The 16463-nt window shown below is 52.2% G+C and overlaps 1 protein-coding gene across 1 annotated transcript in view; it reads right to left on the reverse strand.

Moving 5' to 3' along the window:
* GOLM1 (golgi membrane protein 1) overlaps positions 1 to 16463 on the reverse strand; it is a 41623-nt gene that overhangs the window by 12442 nt on the left and 12718 nt on the right. The window contains exons 2-5 of the mRNA XM_008142015.3: positions 13936 to 14085; positions 12608 to 12787; positions 4564 to 4618; positions 1209 to 1311 (exon numbers count right to left, since the gene is read on the reverse strand). Of these exons, the coding sequence (XP_008140237.2) occupies positions 1209 to 1311; positions 4564 to 4618; positions 12608 to 12787; positions 13936 to 14064 (467 nt within the window). The 5' untranslated portion in view covers positions 14065 to 14085. The remainder of the gene's footprint in view (positions 1 to 1208; positions 1312 to 4563; positions 4619 to 12607; positions 12788 to 13935; positions 14086 to 16463) is intronic.

The raw sequence follows: 16463 nt of genomic DNA on the forward strand, positions 1-16463 counted from the left end.
AGTTTTCCTTCTATCCTCCTCCTGAGAGAAAAACAGTGCGTCCCGCACGCATGGCCAACCCGGGTTAGAACATCCCGCTCACTGCTTGTCTCAACGCTCCGATCCCGGAGGCAGAGCTGCCCTCCCTGTCGCTGGGCCCTGGCTGATGTCCAGCTAAAACCTTCTGGGTCAAATATACCCAGGGAGGCCATTAACGGCTCACTGCATTTCAGTCAATGGACGGGAAATATGTGCGTTAAGGTGTTTTTCAAGGATGAATAATAGTAAGACTGGGGCCCTTCGTGTTTGTCTGAAAGTTTTCATTGATTACCAGCCTAGCTCAGGGTTTCTCAACTCGGCACCTGTGGTATTTGGGGGCAGGTAAAACCCCGTTGTGGGAGGAGCCCCATCTTTGCAGGATGTTTAGCCGTGTCCCTGTTCTCTACCCACCAGATACCAGTAGCACCCTCTTCCGAGTTCTGACCATCAAAAATGTCCACCAAAGGTCTCCTTGGGCACAATGCCACCCACTGAGAACCCCTGGCCGAGCTGAACAAGGTTCCATACATGCATGTTTTCCTACTGTTCCCTCTGCATTGACTACACATGTCCTTTGCCTATTTATGTACTGGGGGGGGCGGGGGGGGAGCCCAGTTTGGGTTGTACTTGGACTTAAAGTGATCAGGAAGATGTCACGGTGCACAGTTGCTTGGAAGACATCAGACTCCCTACCAGGGCAATCGGCGTGTGGAGACTTGTTCTCGTACACTGCTGGTCACCCCGCAGGCGGCCAACGTCCTTTCAGAGATCTACCTGCCCCTTGTCTGGGAGGTGGACGTAGGTCGGTCACATCTGAGCACTCCTGGAACACACAGGCTTTAGATGTACCGACGGAGCCAGTTCACCTGAGCGTCACAGCGCGTGAAGTACATCACGGCTTCAAGCACGCTGAGCAAGTCTTTCCTGCTTCGGAGAGCTGCCCTCTTATTGACCTGGTATTACGAGCCTCTGGCTAACACCTTCCCATGGCTTTCCGAAGCACGGCTAACACAACATAAAATGCATTATTTCTGAAGGCCTGGCTCCCGGAGGGGACTGGACCTTCCCCGGAGAGCCCTGTCTGCTCCCTAAAAGGAAGGGCGAGTGGCGACTATGCCGGCCCGGCTGCTGCCCGAGGCCTGGAGCTCGGCAGCCCCGAGTGCATGCCCTTGGTGCCGAGCCACACTTACAGGTCGTAGGAGAACTTCCTCTCCAGGTTCGTCTGGTTCTTCTGAAACTGGAGGACATCCTGCTGCAGCTTGCCGTAATTCTTCTGCAGGGCCTTGAGCTGGTCTGAGCCGCGAGGAGGACGGGAGATCACACAGGACGGCGTCAGGACAACAGCGGACACATCCAAACCCACAACCAGGACAGTGGCATGGCACACCAGAGGAGGAGGAGGAGGGAAAGAGGAAGGGGTGAGCGCACGGCCCCTCCCAGCACCCCCAAAGCCCCAGCCAGGGAAGCGGCCCTCCGAGATCTATGGCCCTACAGGAAGCGGCACTTTGCTCCTTGCCAAACATGTCTTCTCTCTTAAATCTCCTTCTTGACCTCCAACCCTGAAAACGCCTGTTTCTTTCTCAGACATCATAAGCCCTGAGCTGTCTGTCCTACAAGGTCACAAAAGCTACTGTGCACCCCACTGATTTCGACACCCCATCAGATAAGCAGCCCCTCCTCCCCCACCCCGTCCCTGGCTGCCAGGCTCCGCCAGGGAACTCTCCAGTCAGCTGCTCACAGCCAAGCTACTCTCTGAGGCCCCCGTGTTCATATAATCATCTCGCCCTCTTATCTGGGAAACGGCAGCTTTCTTTGAGGAAATTCATCAGCCCCATCCCTGCTGCCCTGACGAGTTGGCTCATAAAAGCAACACAGGCTCAGCCGCGGTGAAGCAAAGGCTGAGCATCAACCTATGAGCCAGGAGGTCACGGTTTGATTCCCCGTCAGGGTGGTGGGCTCGATCCCCAGTGTGGGGCATGCAGGAGGCAGCCAATCAATGAATGATTCTCTCTCCCCTCTCCCTTCCTCTTTGAAAGCAATGCAAATATATTTTAAAAAATTAAAAAATAAAGGCAACGTTTTTCCTTTATTTCCCTGTGTTGGTTTTGGTGGTGGTCTCTTGACATGCGCACTATGTCAAAGGAAATAAAGGAAAAACAGAAATTAAGTTGGTATTTACAAGTCTGGTAAGAACTGCAAAAGAAAATGGATGGGATGCTACAGAAACACTGGGGGGGGGATTTGTAAAAGCTCTACAGAAAAACAGCAGCAGCTGACAAAGCGCCAAGCTGGGTGGGCGGGCAAGCTGCCACAGAGGTGACCGCAGAGCGGGCAGACGGCAGCAAGCAGGGCCAGGACACAGCTCTGGACAGACACCCGAGTCCCCCAAGGCTGTCCTCACAGCTCTAGACCTGCCCGGCTCTCTAGGGGGAAATAAGTGAAAGTGACGGGTTCCGGGAACTGCTGCTGCACACAGCCACATGGATCCGTCTCAGACACATGGAGGTAACGGCCTCGGAAAGGCAAAACCGGGCTGGGGTCAGGTCAGGGTCATCGCCTGGGTGGGAAACGGCTCAGTGGGTGCCGGAGGCTGAGGTGGGGGCAGGAGACTGACCACGAAAGTCTGCGGGGGGACATCCTGGAGCGATGGACACGAGCCGTGTCCTGACTGTGACTGTGGTGGTCTGGGGCACTCTGCATCTGTCACAACGTACAGAAAGGCACTCTGCAAAGGGCAAACTCGATTGTGTGTAAGTTACAGCTCCATTACCTAACCGTCAAAAAAAGACTGCATCATCAAACTGAGCATGGGCAACGGAACACTACCCCACAACGAAAAGGAATGAAGTACGGCCATCTAGAACAGCTCGGATGGATTTCCAAGTATGCTGAGTGGAAGCAGCCAGACAAAAAGGATATATACTGTCTGATTCCCTGTATATAAACCTGTAAAATGAGACAGAACCAGATCAGAGGCTACTGGGGAGGATTACCATGGGGCACAAGGACACCTCGGGGGGATGGACATGTCCCTGTGTTGGTTTTGGTGGTGGTCTCTTGACACGCGCACTATGTCAAAACCTGTCCAACTCTGCACTTTAAATAAGTGTCACTCACTCTGTCAGCTGCACCCGATTAAAGCTGTTTAAAAATACTAAGTACAGCCATGCGCTGCTCACGATGTGCTGGTCAGTGACGGGCCACACACATGACAGTGGGCCGCCATCAGCCTCGGTGTGCAGCAGGCGACACCATCTAGATGTGGGTAAGTACGCGCCATGCTGTGTGCACCATGACGAGACTGCCTAATGACACGTCTCAAAACTTATCGGTCGTCACGCAGCACAGGACTGCCTGGGAAAGGCTGCAGACCGTCCTCCCTTCCAGACGTGTGACCAGGAGCATCAGCAGATCACACGCTCTGAGAAGCCCCTGGGACCAAGGAACTCACTTAACTCTGTGTAACCCTGCCTTTCCCCTCTGAACATTCTTAGACTCCTAGATGGACACGAGCTGTCCATCTAGGTTTGCAGTTGTGAGTACGAGAAACAGAGTCTATTTTTCTTCTTATGTATTAACTAGAGGCCCAGTGCACGAAATTCATGCATGGAGGGGGGGATCCCTCAGCCCAGCCTGCACCCTCTCGCAATCTAGGACCGCTGGCTCCTAACCACTCACCTGCCTTCCTGCCCGATCACCCCTAACCACTCTGCCTGCCTGCCTGATTGCCCCTAACCACCTCTGCCTGCCCACCTTATTGCCCCTAACTGCCTCTGCCTGCCTGCCTGGTCGCCCCTAATCCCTCTGCCTGCCTGCCTGCCTGATCGCCTCTAACCACCTCTGCTTGCCTGCCTGATCACCCTAACCCCTCTGCCTGCCTGCCTAATCGCCCCTAACAGCCTCTGCCTGCCGGCCTGATGCCCCTAACTGCTCCCCTGCCAGCCTGATCACCCCTAACTGCTCTCCCCTGCTGGCCTGATCACCCCTAACCACCTCTGCCTGCCTGCCTGCCTGCCTGCCTGCCTGCCTGCTCGTCCCTAACGGCTCCCCCTTGCCTACCTGATTGCCCCTAACTGCCCCTGCCTCAGCCCCACCATTGTGGCTTTGTCAGGAAGAAAGTCCGGTCTATCCAGTCTAATTAGCATATTACCCTTTCATTAGTATAGATTACTGTAGTATTTTCTATACAAACAACTGTAAACCTACTTTTGCCCCACCCTATATATATACCATATATAAAAAATAGATCACATACATATCATAGATATGTGTGTGAGCACATATGTATATTCTTTTCAACATATCAAAAAATGAGAGTGTGAATTCTTCTGTACAGAGAAGCTTACAATGTATCCAGTAACATTTTTAAAGGAAAAAGCTCTTTAAGGAAATATAGTTAGGCAAAAAGAATTAAAGATTACTCAATCACTCACAATCACACCGGACATTAGATTAGAATCAACGACCCACAGAAGGACAAGAGGAAAGTGGGCCCCGACCCCAGAGGCCTGGTGTCAGGAGGAGAGGAGGAGAAGGGAAGCTCACCTTGCAGGGTTCTGATGAGCTTCTCGCCCGTGGTGATATTATTCACCAAAACCGCCTGCAAGGAAGATAAACGCAGAATGAAACAGCAGAACCCACCCTAGTAAGACGTACACGTGGGGAAAAGGAAGGGTGCACCCCTCCCCGACCCTACGCAGAGGTCAGGAGGGCAGGCCCCGGGCGGGCAGCTCTCCGCTGCACTATCTGACGGCCACAGCCAGAAAAGGAACTCACGCACAGAGAGTCCTGCCTGCCCAACACCAGCTGTCACCGGAGGGAGAGGAACCGGTCCCTGGCTCTCGCCGAGTTCCAGGACAGGCCCCTCCGCTGGGCAAGGCCCCTGCCATGCCTGGCTGAATCCCTACTCTGGCTTTTCTTCTGGGGGAGCCTGGGTACAGTCAGACCCTCGCTCAGAATCAAACTCCGAGCGCCAGGCCGGCTAACAGAGCCAAGAGAAGGAAACTCGGGGACCCCTCCACCAGCACAGCATCCTGAGTCATTTCAACCTCTGGCCTCTTCCTTCCATCCACAGTCTACCAGCCTGGGGAGTGCGGGCCTCACACCCAGTTGGTCACACAGATTTGGGAACGCTGATAACAGGAAAGGGAAAAGCCGCACAGGACTCAGGGCAACAATATAAGAAAAGTAACGAGAAAGAGGAGTGAGTGTGCCGCTGAGCGGGACCAGCAGCCTGTGCGTGCCGAGTCATCACCTGACAGCAGATGCTCCCATCCAGGTGCTCCCTCCCCTCACCCAGCTGCGCGGGCCGGCAGAATGCTCCTCACCTGAGGCACAGGCTGCTTAGGAAGCTCAGTCCCGTGGCTCACTCAACAGCCAACAGGCAAAGCCACGCCTGAGCCCCAGCGGCCGGCTCCAGGGAGCGGGCACTCCATCACTATTTGCCCAACTGGGTCTAAACCCCAGCAGGACACCAACCCAGTGGACTGCACCCAGCGCTAAAGGCAAGCAGGAACCTGAAGAGGGCGGGACGAGAACATGAGAGATCAGAGCACGCCACGCTGGAAAGCACCGCTGTGTGCGCACACACACTGTGCGCGGGGCCACCCGGGAACGTTTCTTCCTGTGGCCTCAACGAAGCTTGGAAAAGGCCGCCCGTAACTTGGAGACACATTTCTGTCCCGTTTCTGGCTCCCGGTGATGATGCCAACCGCCCCGCCTCCCCCTTCTGTGCCTCCGGCTCTCCGCTGGCCCTCTCTGCCCAGCCCCCGCTCTTCCTCTGGCCTGGACAGAGTTTTCTGGAGTCGGGTGTTTATGAATCCAGGGCTGTGCACCCAGAAGTGAAACCTGGCCAGACTGCTCTGGTGTTTATCTTGGGAGAGCTGAGTGCAAAGGAACATTTCCTGGTACAACCGGGAAGAGGCCACCGTGATAATACACTGTATAATCATTCTCTCAGGGAGAGGTGATCAAGAGGGCTGTTTATAGACATTCTACGTCAACAAGAAATATTCCATGCGGGCAGCGGAGAGGAGAGAGCCAGCAGTGACGGGAGGATCCGCACGCCGGGAATCCGATTCACCCAGCGTGCGGCTCCCGCTCCTCTCGGCAAAGGCTTGCACCCGTTCAGCTAAGAAGACAAAAGATGACCACGTAACCCAGCATTCCCACTTCCGGGGATTTATCTGAAAGAACTCAAAGCAAGATCCTGAGGCGGTTATCTGCAGCTCCATGTGCTTTTTAAATCTATTTTATTGATTTTTTACAGAGAGGAAGGGAGAGGGATAGAGAGTTAGAAACATCGATGAGAGAGAAACATCAAACATCTATCAGCTGCCTCCTGCACACCCCCTACTGGGTATGTGCCGCAAGCAAGGTACATGCCCTTAACTGGAATCAAACCTGGGAGGGACCCTTCAGTCCACAGGCTGACGCTCTATCCACTGAGCCAAACCGGTTAGGGCTGCAGCCCCGTGTTTTACAGCAGCACTATTCACAGGCGTCAAGCGCTGCAGCAACCGAGTGTCCCTCGATGGTAAAGAACATGTGCACGCAGCAGACTACTATGCCGCCTTTCAAAAGGAAGGCACATCCTTGCAGTGTGATGAACCTGGAGGACAGGAGGCTAAGTAAGACAATCCAGTCACAAAAGGACAAAACCTACATGACTCCCTCACATGAAGGATCTAAAGCGGCCAAAATCAGAGAAACAGAACGTGGAAAAGGGGACAGCTGCCAAGGGCTGAGGGTGCGGGGAGGGGAGTTAGGGTTGAATGAGCATGGAGTCTCAGTGTTGCCAGATAAAAAGTATCCAGAGGTCTTTTGTACAACAACATGACCGGTACACTTAAACTTCCACCTCGCCTAGTGATCAAACCCTTCCCTCTGAATGCCAGAGCTGAAACAGAAAAAGAAAAGGAACACTTCAATGACTGATCTCGGATGTAACTAACCAACATAAAACAGTATCCATGAGGCATTTTGCCTTTCTATTCACACTAAGCCTTCAAAACCCATTCACAGTACAGCACACCCCAATGGGGACATGTTCAGTGCTCAAAGCCACGTGCTGGCGGGGACAGCTCAGTCCCTGAAGAGCAAGAAGGGAGGACAGAGAGAGTCCCAGGACAGAGAAGGGCCCAGTATTTATTTATAGCAGCCTCCCTCTCCCCTTCTCCGTGCTGCACCTGTCGCCCAGGCCTGTCGATTCCTCCAGCTGGCGGCCTCTCGAATCTGCTCACTTGGCAGAATTCATTCTACTCTTACCTCAACTCAGCACATCATTTTTGCTCCAAATATTTCAAGAGCTGCCTCCTCTCTGCCCTGCCCCCCCCCCCGCCGCCCCAAGGACACTCCCCAGGGCCAGGACCCACCTTTTAAACCCCCAGACCTGATCTGATGACCTTGATCCACAGATTAAACCCTACGATGGCTCCCCTGTCCTCCAACTCAAGTCCGAACTGTAAGTGGCTTAAAAGATCCTTGTGTGAAGGGGCCCCTGTGCTCCTGTGTACTCCCTATACGTCCCTAAGATTAATGGGGATAAAAACAGAAAAGTAATGGAGATAAAAACCAGCCTCACACCCAGCCACGAGGTGCTGTTCCCACCCCGACACCCTCAAGGCTTCCCGGAGTCTCAGTGGAGGACAGCTCTCCTATGACTCCCACAGCACTTGGGCACCGCCCCCCGAGGTCCACCTCTCCCCCCGCCCCCCGCATGCCTGGTGGCAGACACAGGTCGGCATCTGTGGCACACGACCCGTACTGTGCCTTCCTGAAGAGGCGTGGAAGCTAAAGTACATTTTCCAGACTCACGCCCAGTGGGACTTAGATCCGATCAGATACACTCCCTGGAGACTGGAATGCTGAACGGGGTCAGAGGCTGGAGGCGCAGAATGGAGCAAGGAGCGTGGTGTCTGAGCGAAGGCCGAAGGCCCCAGCGGCAGCCTCCCCGTTCAGCCTCTGGGTCGGGCCCTGGGGCTGGTCCTGACAGGTGAGCCATCCCAGCACGCTTGCTCCTCCAGGCCCTTCCCACCATCCCATCGGCATCTACCTGCCTGTACCAAACCGCTGTTGCATCCAACAGCTGGAGTGATTTCTGCCTGTGCTGACTCCGACAGACCCACTCCCTCCTCTTCCTGCAGCACTCAATGGGAAATGCACAGACAGCAGGCACAGCTGGTCCCCACGGGGCATCCTGAGCGGACAGACAGAACTGAACACAGAAAATTAATGGGGATGAAAACAGAACAGCTTTTCTAGAAGCCTTGATTCTTCCATCAGTCACAGGGACGAGAGGTGATAAAAAGCAAAGAAGGACAGTGCCCTACGCAAGTCCCCACTGGCCCTCCAAAACAAAAACAAACAAACAAGAAAGCACATTTCCAGAAGAAAAGCACCTCGTTCTCAGGTGCACAAGAAAAGCCGACCCGGAGCAGAGAAACTGGAACACCCCGAGAGCCGTGTCAGGCCGCAGGGAAGGCAGTGGTGGAGCCAGCAGTCTGGGGCGCCCCCAGCCCCTCTACAGGGCCCTGGAGCCAGCCAGCGACCTCTCAGGGTGCAGCCTGTACCTCCCTCTCAAAGGTCACACCTGTCTCCCCGCACCCCCCTGCGCCCCCCTCCTCACCCCTCGTCAGCCCCTTGAGAAGTTAAATGTGTGCTTGTGTGAAAGCACTCTAAGCCAGGACAAATGACCAAGCTGCTTAATTTTAGTCAAGTCCTTTTTAAGGGGCAGAATCTTCCCCAGAAGCCACTCACAGGAACAAACACGGAAGGGAGCAGCCCCCAGCCCAGGCCCGAGGCCACACCAGCCAGGGACCAGGAGAGGACCCAAGATCTCAGACCCAAAAGGACTGATCAGCCTTCCGACAACCCAGTAAAAGAATGAGGGGAACCATCCTGTGCCGTCCTTAGACGCTAGTGCAGACCTTCACCAACGAATCTCCATCAGCTTTTGCCAAAAACTAACACCTGAAGGCCTCTCTCTCCCGGGGCCCCCTAAACACTTACTTTATACATACACACATATAAGCCTAAAAAGAAAATAGCATTTCACTGCTGGCTGCGTAAAGATTATTTATAACCACACAAACTTGGCGGTTTAAAATGTGGCCTCGGGTTTCTGACAAAGACAGAGTCTGATTCCCTCTCCCCTTCCATCTGGGCTGGCCTCGGCCACGCACTTGTAGCCACCGCAGAGGAAAAGGCCCTGCTGACTACGAAAAAGGGGCCATGGGTTTCACCCCAAAAACGCATGTCCACCCAGAACCTATAAATGAACCTATGAAAAGCCTATTCAGAAACAGGGTCTATGCAGCTGTAATCAGGTTAAAGTCCAGAGGGTGGGTCCTAAATCGATCTGACAGAAGAGAACGGGCAAAGCTAGAGACGTGGAGGACACGCCCTGGGCAAACAGCGGCAGAGATCAGGGTGATACAAGTGCAAACCAAGTAATGTCCAAGGCTGCCAGCCAACGCCAGAGGCTGTGAGCAGCACAGGAAGGACGCTCCGATAGAGCCTCCTGGGTCCTGTGACACCCTGATTTTGGACGTCCAAGCCTCCAGACCAGGAAGGAATAAATCTTCGTTGCTTTAAGCCACTCGGTGTATGGTAATTTGTTACGACAGACCTGGGAACTCAGACAAAGGCGACAGCTTCCTCCTGGCTCCCCCGCCCCCTCCCTCTGTCGGGATGCCTGGCCTGGGAACCCAGCCTCCACAGTTAAAGGAAGGCAGCAGCCAGGCGGAAAAGCCACGCCGGTGCTTCAGCCCGGGCCCCACCGAGGCCTCTGGTCACCGATCACCAGACACGAGTGAGGAAACCTTCTGCCCCCAGACTTCGAGGCCCTCCAGACGGGGACACAGTGTGGAGCAGAGTACATACAGCTGCCCCACGAAGCCCTGCCAAAAAGCAGACACCTGAGCCAAATACACGTTGTCTGTCATGGTTTTAAATCACTGTGTTTTGGGGTAATTTGTTAAGAAGTAATAGCACGTGTATGTGCAATCCTGTTCACCTGAATCAAACGTAGATCTTCATGTCCAAAACCTAGTCACCTCGGCCAATCAGACGACAAGGGAATCTACTCCAGTTCCCTTCAGCACACGTTTACGAAGAATCCTCTCTGATCTCGAACTATACTCCTGACTTCCTATCATTGATGTGGTTGCCTCAACACCCCTGAAATAACAATGCATAGTAAGCCGAGAGTTTCTAGGTCTTTTTAAATGATGTGCAAAACCAGATGTGTTCAAATGTATTTATCATTTCAAGAGCTCCCTTTACATTCTATAATTTTCATGGCATACCCACATTTATAAAAGCTCGAATATAACAGTGATTTAGAAAAGCTTAGATGTAATCTATTTTTTTTTTTAAATAGGGGTGAGTGCTTCTCAGTGGTTAATCTCTGAGCGATGGAATTGCAGGTGATTTTAAATTTCTTTTTTGTATTTTAAAAACTACAATATTTTGATAATTAAGAAAGACAACTTTTCTGAAAGTTATTTAAGGTTGACTTATCCACAATCATTTCTGTTTCAAAACAAAGCTGTATAACTCTTCTATATACAACTACAGTATATGAGGGCTTCCACCAAGTGGTAGCAATACAAGATGAACTCAAATAATTGCATTTATGTATCAAGCCACCATAAACATACCTAATTCTGCAACAGATAAGGAGGCAAAAAAAGAAAAGAAAAACAGAATGACAGTTCAATCCCCAAGAGTCAGCTGTGGCCTCAAAATCAAATGATCAAACGTGTGTGTTTTTTTAACTTAAAATCCAGCATCCCTGAGTCCCCTACTCTCTTTGGTAGTATTTAGAGGTCTGCAACCTTTCCAATCCGTGAGATATAAAGAGAGCACAAATGTTACTCTTCTTTGAGACACTAACACCCAGCACAGGCCCGGTACCCGGCACAGAGCAGGGACTTCACACATGTTTGAAGACAGTAAGAAAAAAAGCCAACAGGGGACGCCCTAACTGGTTTGGCTCAGTGGATGGAGCGTCGGCCTGCGGACTCAAGGGTCCCAGGTTCGATTCCGGTCAAGGGCATGTACCTTGGTTGCGGGCACATCCCCAGTAGGGGGTGTGTAGGAGGCAGCTGATCGATGTTTCTAACTCTCTATCCCTCTCCCTTCCTCTCTGTAAAAAATCAATAAAATATATTTTTTTTAAAAAAGCCAACAGAGGAGAAAAAGGAACCCTCCTGCACTGCTAGTGGGAATGCAGACTAGTGCAGCCACTATGGAGAACGGTATGGCGTTTCCTCAAAAAAACTAAAAATGGCCCAGTGATCCCACTTCTAGGAATATATCCATTTGGCCCAGTGATCCCATCTCTAGGAATATATCCCAAGAAACCAGAAACACCCCTCAGAAAAGATATATGCACCCCTATGTTCATTTTACAATAGCTTAGATTTGGAAACAGTCTTAAGTGCCCATCAACAGATGCGTGGATTAAAAAACTATGGTACTGCCGAAACCGGTTTGGCTCAGTGGATAGAGCGTCGGCCTGTGGACTGAAGGGTCCAGGGTTCGATTCCGGTCAAGGGCATGTACCTTGGTTGCGGGCACATCCCCGGTGGGGGTTGTGCAAGAGGCAGCTGATCGATGTCTCTCTATCATCGATGTTTCTAAATCTCTATCCCTCTCTCTTCCTCTCTGTGAAAAATCAATAAAATATAAAAAATAAAATAAAATAAAATAAATAAAAATAAAAAACTATGGTACATCTACACAATGGAATACTACTCTGCTGTAAAAAAGAAGGAACTTTTACCATTTGCAACAGCATGGATGGAACTGGAGAGCATTATGCTAAGTGAAATAAGCCAGTCAGAGAAAGATAAATATCACATGCACTCATTTGTGGAATATAATGAACAACATAAACTGATGAACAAAAACAGATCCAGAGACAAAGAAACATCAAACAGACCATCCAACCTCAGAGGGAAGGGGGCAAGGGGGAAGAGATCAACGAAAGCAGTGGTCGGCAAACTACGGCTCAAGAGCCACATGTGGCTCTTTGGCCCCTTGAGTTTTAGCAAAGGCCAGCTTAGGAGTACCCTAATTAAGTTAATAACAATGTACCTACCTATATAGTTTAAGTTTAAAAAATTGTGGCTCTCAAAAGAAATTTCAATCGTTGTACTGTTGATATTTGGCTCTGTTGACTAATGAGTTTGCCGACCACTGAACTAAAAGACTTGTATGTATATCAGCATAGCCAATGGGCATGGACACTGGGGCTTGTCCTGGGGGGTGGGAGTGGCCGGGGAGGGGTCAATCGGGGGGAAAAGGAGACATATGTAATACTTTAAACAATAAAAAAGATTTAAAAAAATAATAAAAAAGCCAACAGGCAGAAAATCCGATGCCAAGATAGTTCTTTTCATCTCTCTCATTTACCACCATTGCAAAGGGTTTTACAAGAAGCCCATCCAGAGGCTCCATCAAGAGGCTAATCTCCGGTAATTCCACAGATACACACACAACCGCTCACCGTCCCAGGGAGAAGAGCTGCACAGCGTGTGCGCTCGTGTCTAGACCACATTAAGAGAACGCAAGCCGGCCTTGCCTTTTCATCCTGGTGTAACTTGTTGACGCTCTCCATCTGAAAGTTGTGGCTGGACTGGATTTTGTCCAGCTGCTCCCGCTGCTTCTCCAGCTCCCCCTGGAACTCGTTCTTCTTCAGCTCCACCGCGCCTCTCTCGGCGGCCGCCCTGCGGACCCTGCCTTCCAGCTCCATGATCCGCGTCTACAAGGACACCACAGGGTGAGGGCAAATGTCAGGCCGCCCCCGGAGACCAGACCACCTGCACAGACAACCCGGGGCCCAAGGCCAGCAGCTCGCCTTACACCCACAGGCTGTGCCCAAGGCTCAATCTGCAGCCACTGTGTAGAAGCTACAGCAGGTTTCTCTACAAGCAACGGCATTCACTGCTACGAGCTTCCCTGACTCCACTGCACGTCTCCATGGAAACGCCACCACACCCTGCACAGGGATTTTTGTGAGCTTTAAATAAATACATAAAATGCCTCATGCCTTACCAGGTGTGAGATGCTGCTCAAGTATTTAGTTCCTTTTCCCCACTTAAGTACTTAAGTCGTTAAGGGCACTTAAGGACTCCTTATCAGACAAGATTTCTAAAAAGAGACTCAGTTCTCCAACTCCGGATGCTAAGAGCCCATCTGTGCAGAGAACAGGGCTCAGACAAAGGCTCGACACCCCTGGCGGGTAAGCAGGAGAGGACAAAACACTCAGGGGCAACGAAGTTCCGGGGCTAAGAGCCCAAGCTCTGACGTCAGACAGACTGGGTTGGAATCCCAGCTCCCCAGGTGCTTGACCTCTCTGGGCCTCAGTTTGCCTACCTGTGAAATGGGAAGAATGAAGTCTCAACCTTGTAGAGTGGTGCACCAAAGATGATGATGTATACAATCCACTGTTCAGGAAAAACTATTCTGATGCTTATTAACACAGCAGGGAAAACTTTATTCGAGATTACCCCATAGGGTCATGACTGGGGCGGGGGGGGGGGGGGGGGGGGAGAGAGAGAGAGAAACCGTGCTCAACTCTGAATACAGCAAAGACAGCAGCAATTTACAGCCAAAGAACAGACTGAGGGGGTCAAGACATGGAAAAGCATCAGAAGGAGACATCTTGCTAGACGTGGACTCTTGCTAAGTGGGCCAACAGGATTCTCTAAAGGCAGACTGAGGGCTTAAAGGATGAGGGAGGAGGAGCTTGGTCCGATGTGGAGGCACATGAAGAGCCGGCACAGGCATTACAAGGAGCACACACCCTTGCTGTGATAAATACATGCAAACCCCTCGGGCCCCACCGCCCAGCACCGTGAAATACCCTACGGCAGCCACACAAACAAAACAAACAAACAAGCAAAACACCTGGAGATCCACGCTCCGGGAGCTCGCGATCCAGTAGTTGAAGCCCAGGACGATGACACAGGCCACCAGGGCAGCCAGCACGAAGGGCGGCGACTTCATGGTCCGACGCCCGTTTCCCAGTCCCATCATCTCATAGGCCAGGCTGAGAATCTGCCAAATAAATGCAAAGATAAGCAAGCGTCAATATTGGTATCCACGGCCGAAGCAGGCCACGTCCACTGTCACAACCAAACGGAAGGCGTCCAGCCCCAAAGCACCACTGGCGTCCTCGTCCTCTCCTGGACACGCGGAGCTGCGGAGGGGGGACAGGTAGGCAGCACGGAGCTGCGGAGGGGGGACAGGTAGGCAGCACGGAGCTGCGGAGGGGGGACAGGTAGGCAGCACCGCAGCGGGCAGCGTGGCTGGCTCCCGGCACGCTCACAGACCTCGGCAAGTAACCACTTCTCTCGTGCTTCGGTTTCCTCTTCTGTAAAATGCGGACGGGACCACTAAGGGCACGCAGCTAACGTGTTTCTTGAGCAACGGGGAGTGTGAGGAGTGTGAACTCGCCCTGTGTAAGTCCCGGGACAGGCAGGGCCTGCGGGCAGAAAGGAAGCGGGCACCAGCTCCCGAGCTTCTCTCCCTCGTCTGCGGGACCGCGGCACGCGGAGTGCACAGCACAGCCAAGCAGCGAGGGCTTGGAGAGCTGCAGAGAGTGCCGCGTTCTTAAAAGAAACACAGACTCGGCTGACAAGAAAGGAGCCATCCATTTGGTTCGTGGGCTTCAACCCCACACCAGGTCCGGCCGGATGCCAGCATTGGGCACCAGGGACAAGGAAAAGTTCACTTTGCCAAAAGGCTTCTGCTGAGCCAGATAAAACAGGACCTTATCAGAGGGAGGGCAACAAGCAGTAACCGCTTTCAGGCCAGGTGGGGCCAGCCGTGGAGGAGGAGGAGGAGGAGGAGGGAGAGAGAGGAAGGGAGGAGGAGGGGGAAAGACCACCAGGGACTCACCTTTGAGGTCAAGGTCTTGTGAGTGAGAGCACAGCAGAGCTCACGGGGCCTTCCTACCCTACGGCACTTCTAAGTGTGTCCCTGGGAGAGGTCCTCCTTCTTAACACAGGCAAACCTTATTGTACTGCTAGTCTGTTTCCGGAAGTTCATAGGTGTTGCCTTTTTAACAAATGGAAGGCAAGGCCCTCCACCGGCAAAAAGATTATGACGTGCAGACTTACACGGCTGGCTTTACTGCGGTGGCCTGGCACTGAGCCCGCAGTGGCTCTGAGGTGTGCCTGTGCTGAGACCTGGGCCCAGGCCTCCGCTTCTCATTCTGATCGTGCGTACGTAAGGCTGGGCCCAGGTGATGGTGTTTTATAATCTCCCCAGGTGATTCTCATGAGCAGCCACGTTTCTCGACCTCATTCTCGATGTTTCCGGATGCATTTACAAGCAAATGTTCTTGAACTGAGTTCCTGGACATGTCCTGAGTCAATTAGCCATACACTAGTCACCCTTTTCCTGGTGGCACACGATGGGTTGCTCCATTCTTTCTAAAGGGCAGACTCGGGCACCTCAGTGAACCAGGATTTACGTAGCCAACCTCCTGCCAAGGGCCAGCGGGGTTTTCTAGGCTTATTTCCAACACCGCTGCCTCGAGCGCTCTTCGGCATCTGCGTCTGTGTTTGCCATCTCTTATGCGGGTGTACAATCCCTTACCCACAATTCTGAAATCCAAGATGCTCTAAAACCCCAAAGGGATTTTTATTTATTTTTTTTTTAACATATTTTATTGATTTTTTTACAGAGAGGAGGGAGAGGGATAGAGAGTTAGAAACATTGATCAACTGCCTCCTGCACACCTCCTACTGGGGATGTGCCCAAAACCAAGGTACATGCCCTAGACTGGAATCGAACCTGGGACCTTTCAGTCCGCAGGCCGACACTCTATCCACTGAGCCAAACTGGTTAGGGCTCAAAGGGATTTCTAATCACTCACCCGGCAACAGAACCTGACCTGAAATCAGACCAAGGTCTGGCCAGAACTCACCTGAAGCTACTAAAAAATTGTCTTTACCTTCCTCCGGTCAAACATCATGTGTAAGTCCCGGGACAGGCAGGGCCATACCTCATGCTGCAGAAAGGTCAGTGTTTGGCTGTGGGGTGCTGCTGCAGAGCTGCCACATAAATATAATAAATGCATCCTACTGATACTCTGGTTTCTCTTCAGATCGCATAAATCTTTCGCCTTTTACAAATGCATCCTACTAGCTTCTGAATTCTGAAAGAACTCACAATTCCAAATACCTCCGGCCTCCAGGGGTTCTGGGAAGGAAGGGGGATCCAGCAGGGAGTTCATTATGTGTGAGGCACTGGCCAAGAGCTTCCAATAGGGCCTCACTGAATCCCCCATCAGTGGAGGGGTGGAGGGGTCGTCTCACCCCCTGCTGCAGCAGCTGAAAGATCCCAGACAGCTGTGCATAAACTTCGGTAAGTGGGATTGCTGGGCCTAAACGTATGCGTTTAACACGGACAGCTCTTTGCTCCTTTCA

The sequence above is a fragment of the Eptesicus fuscus genome, chromosome 15, assembly GCF_027574615.1.
Source record: "Eptesicus fuscus isolate TK198812 chromosome 15, DD_ASM_mEF_20220401, whole genome shotgun sequence".
Taxonomy (NCBI): Eukaryota; Metazoa; Chordata; class Mammalia; order Chiroptera; family Vespertilionidae; genus Eptesicus; species Eptesicus fuscus.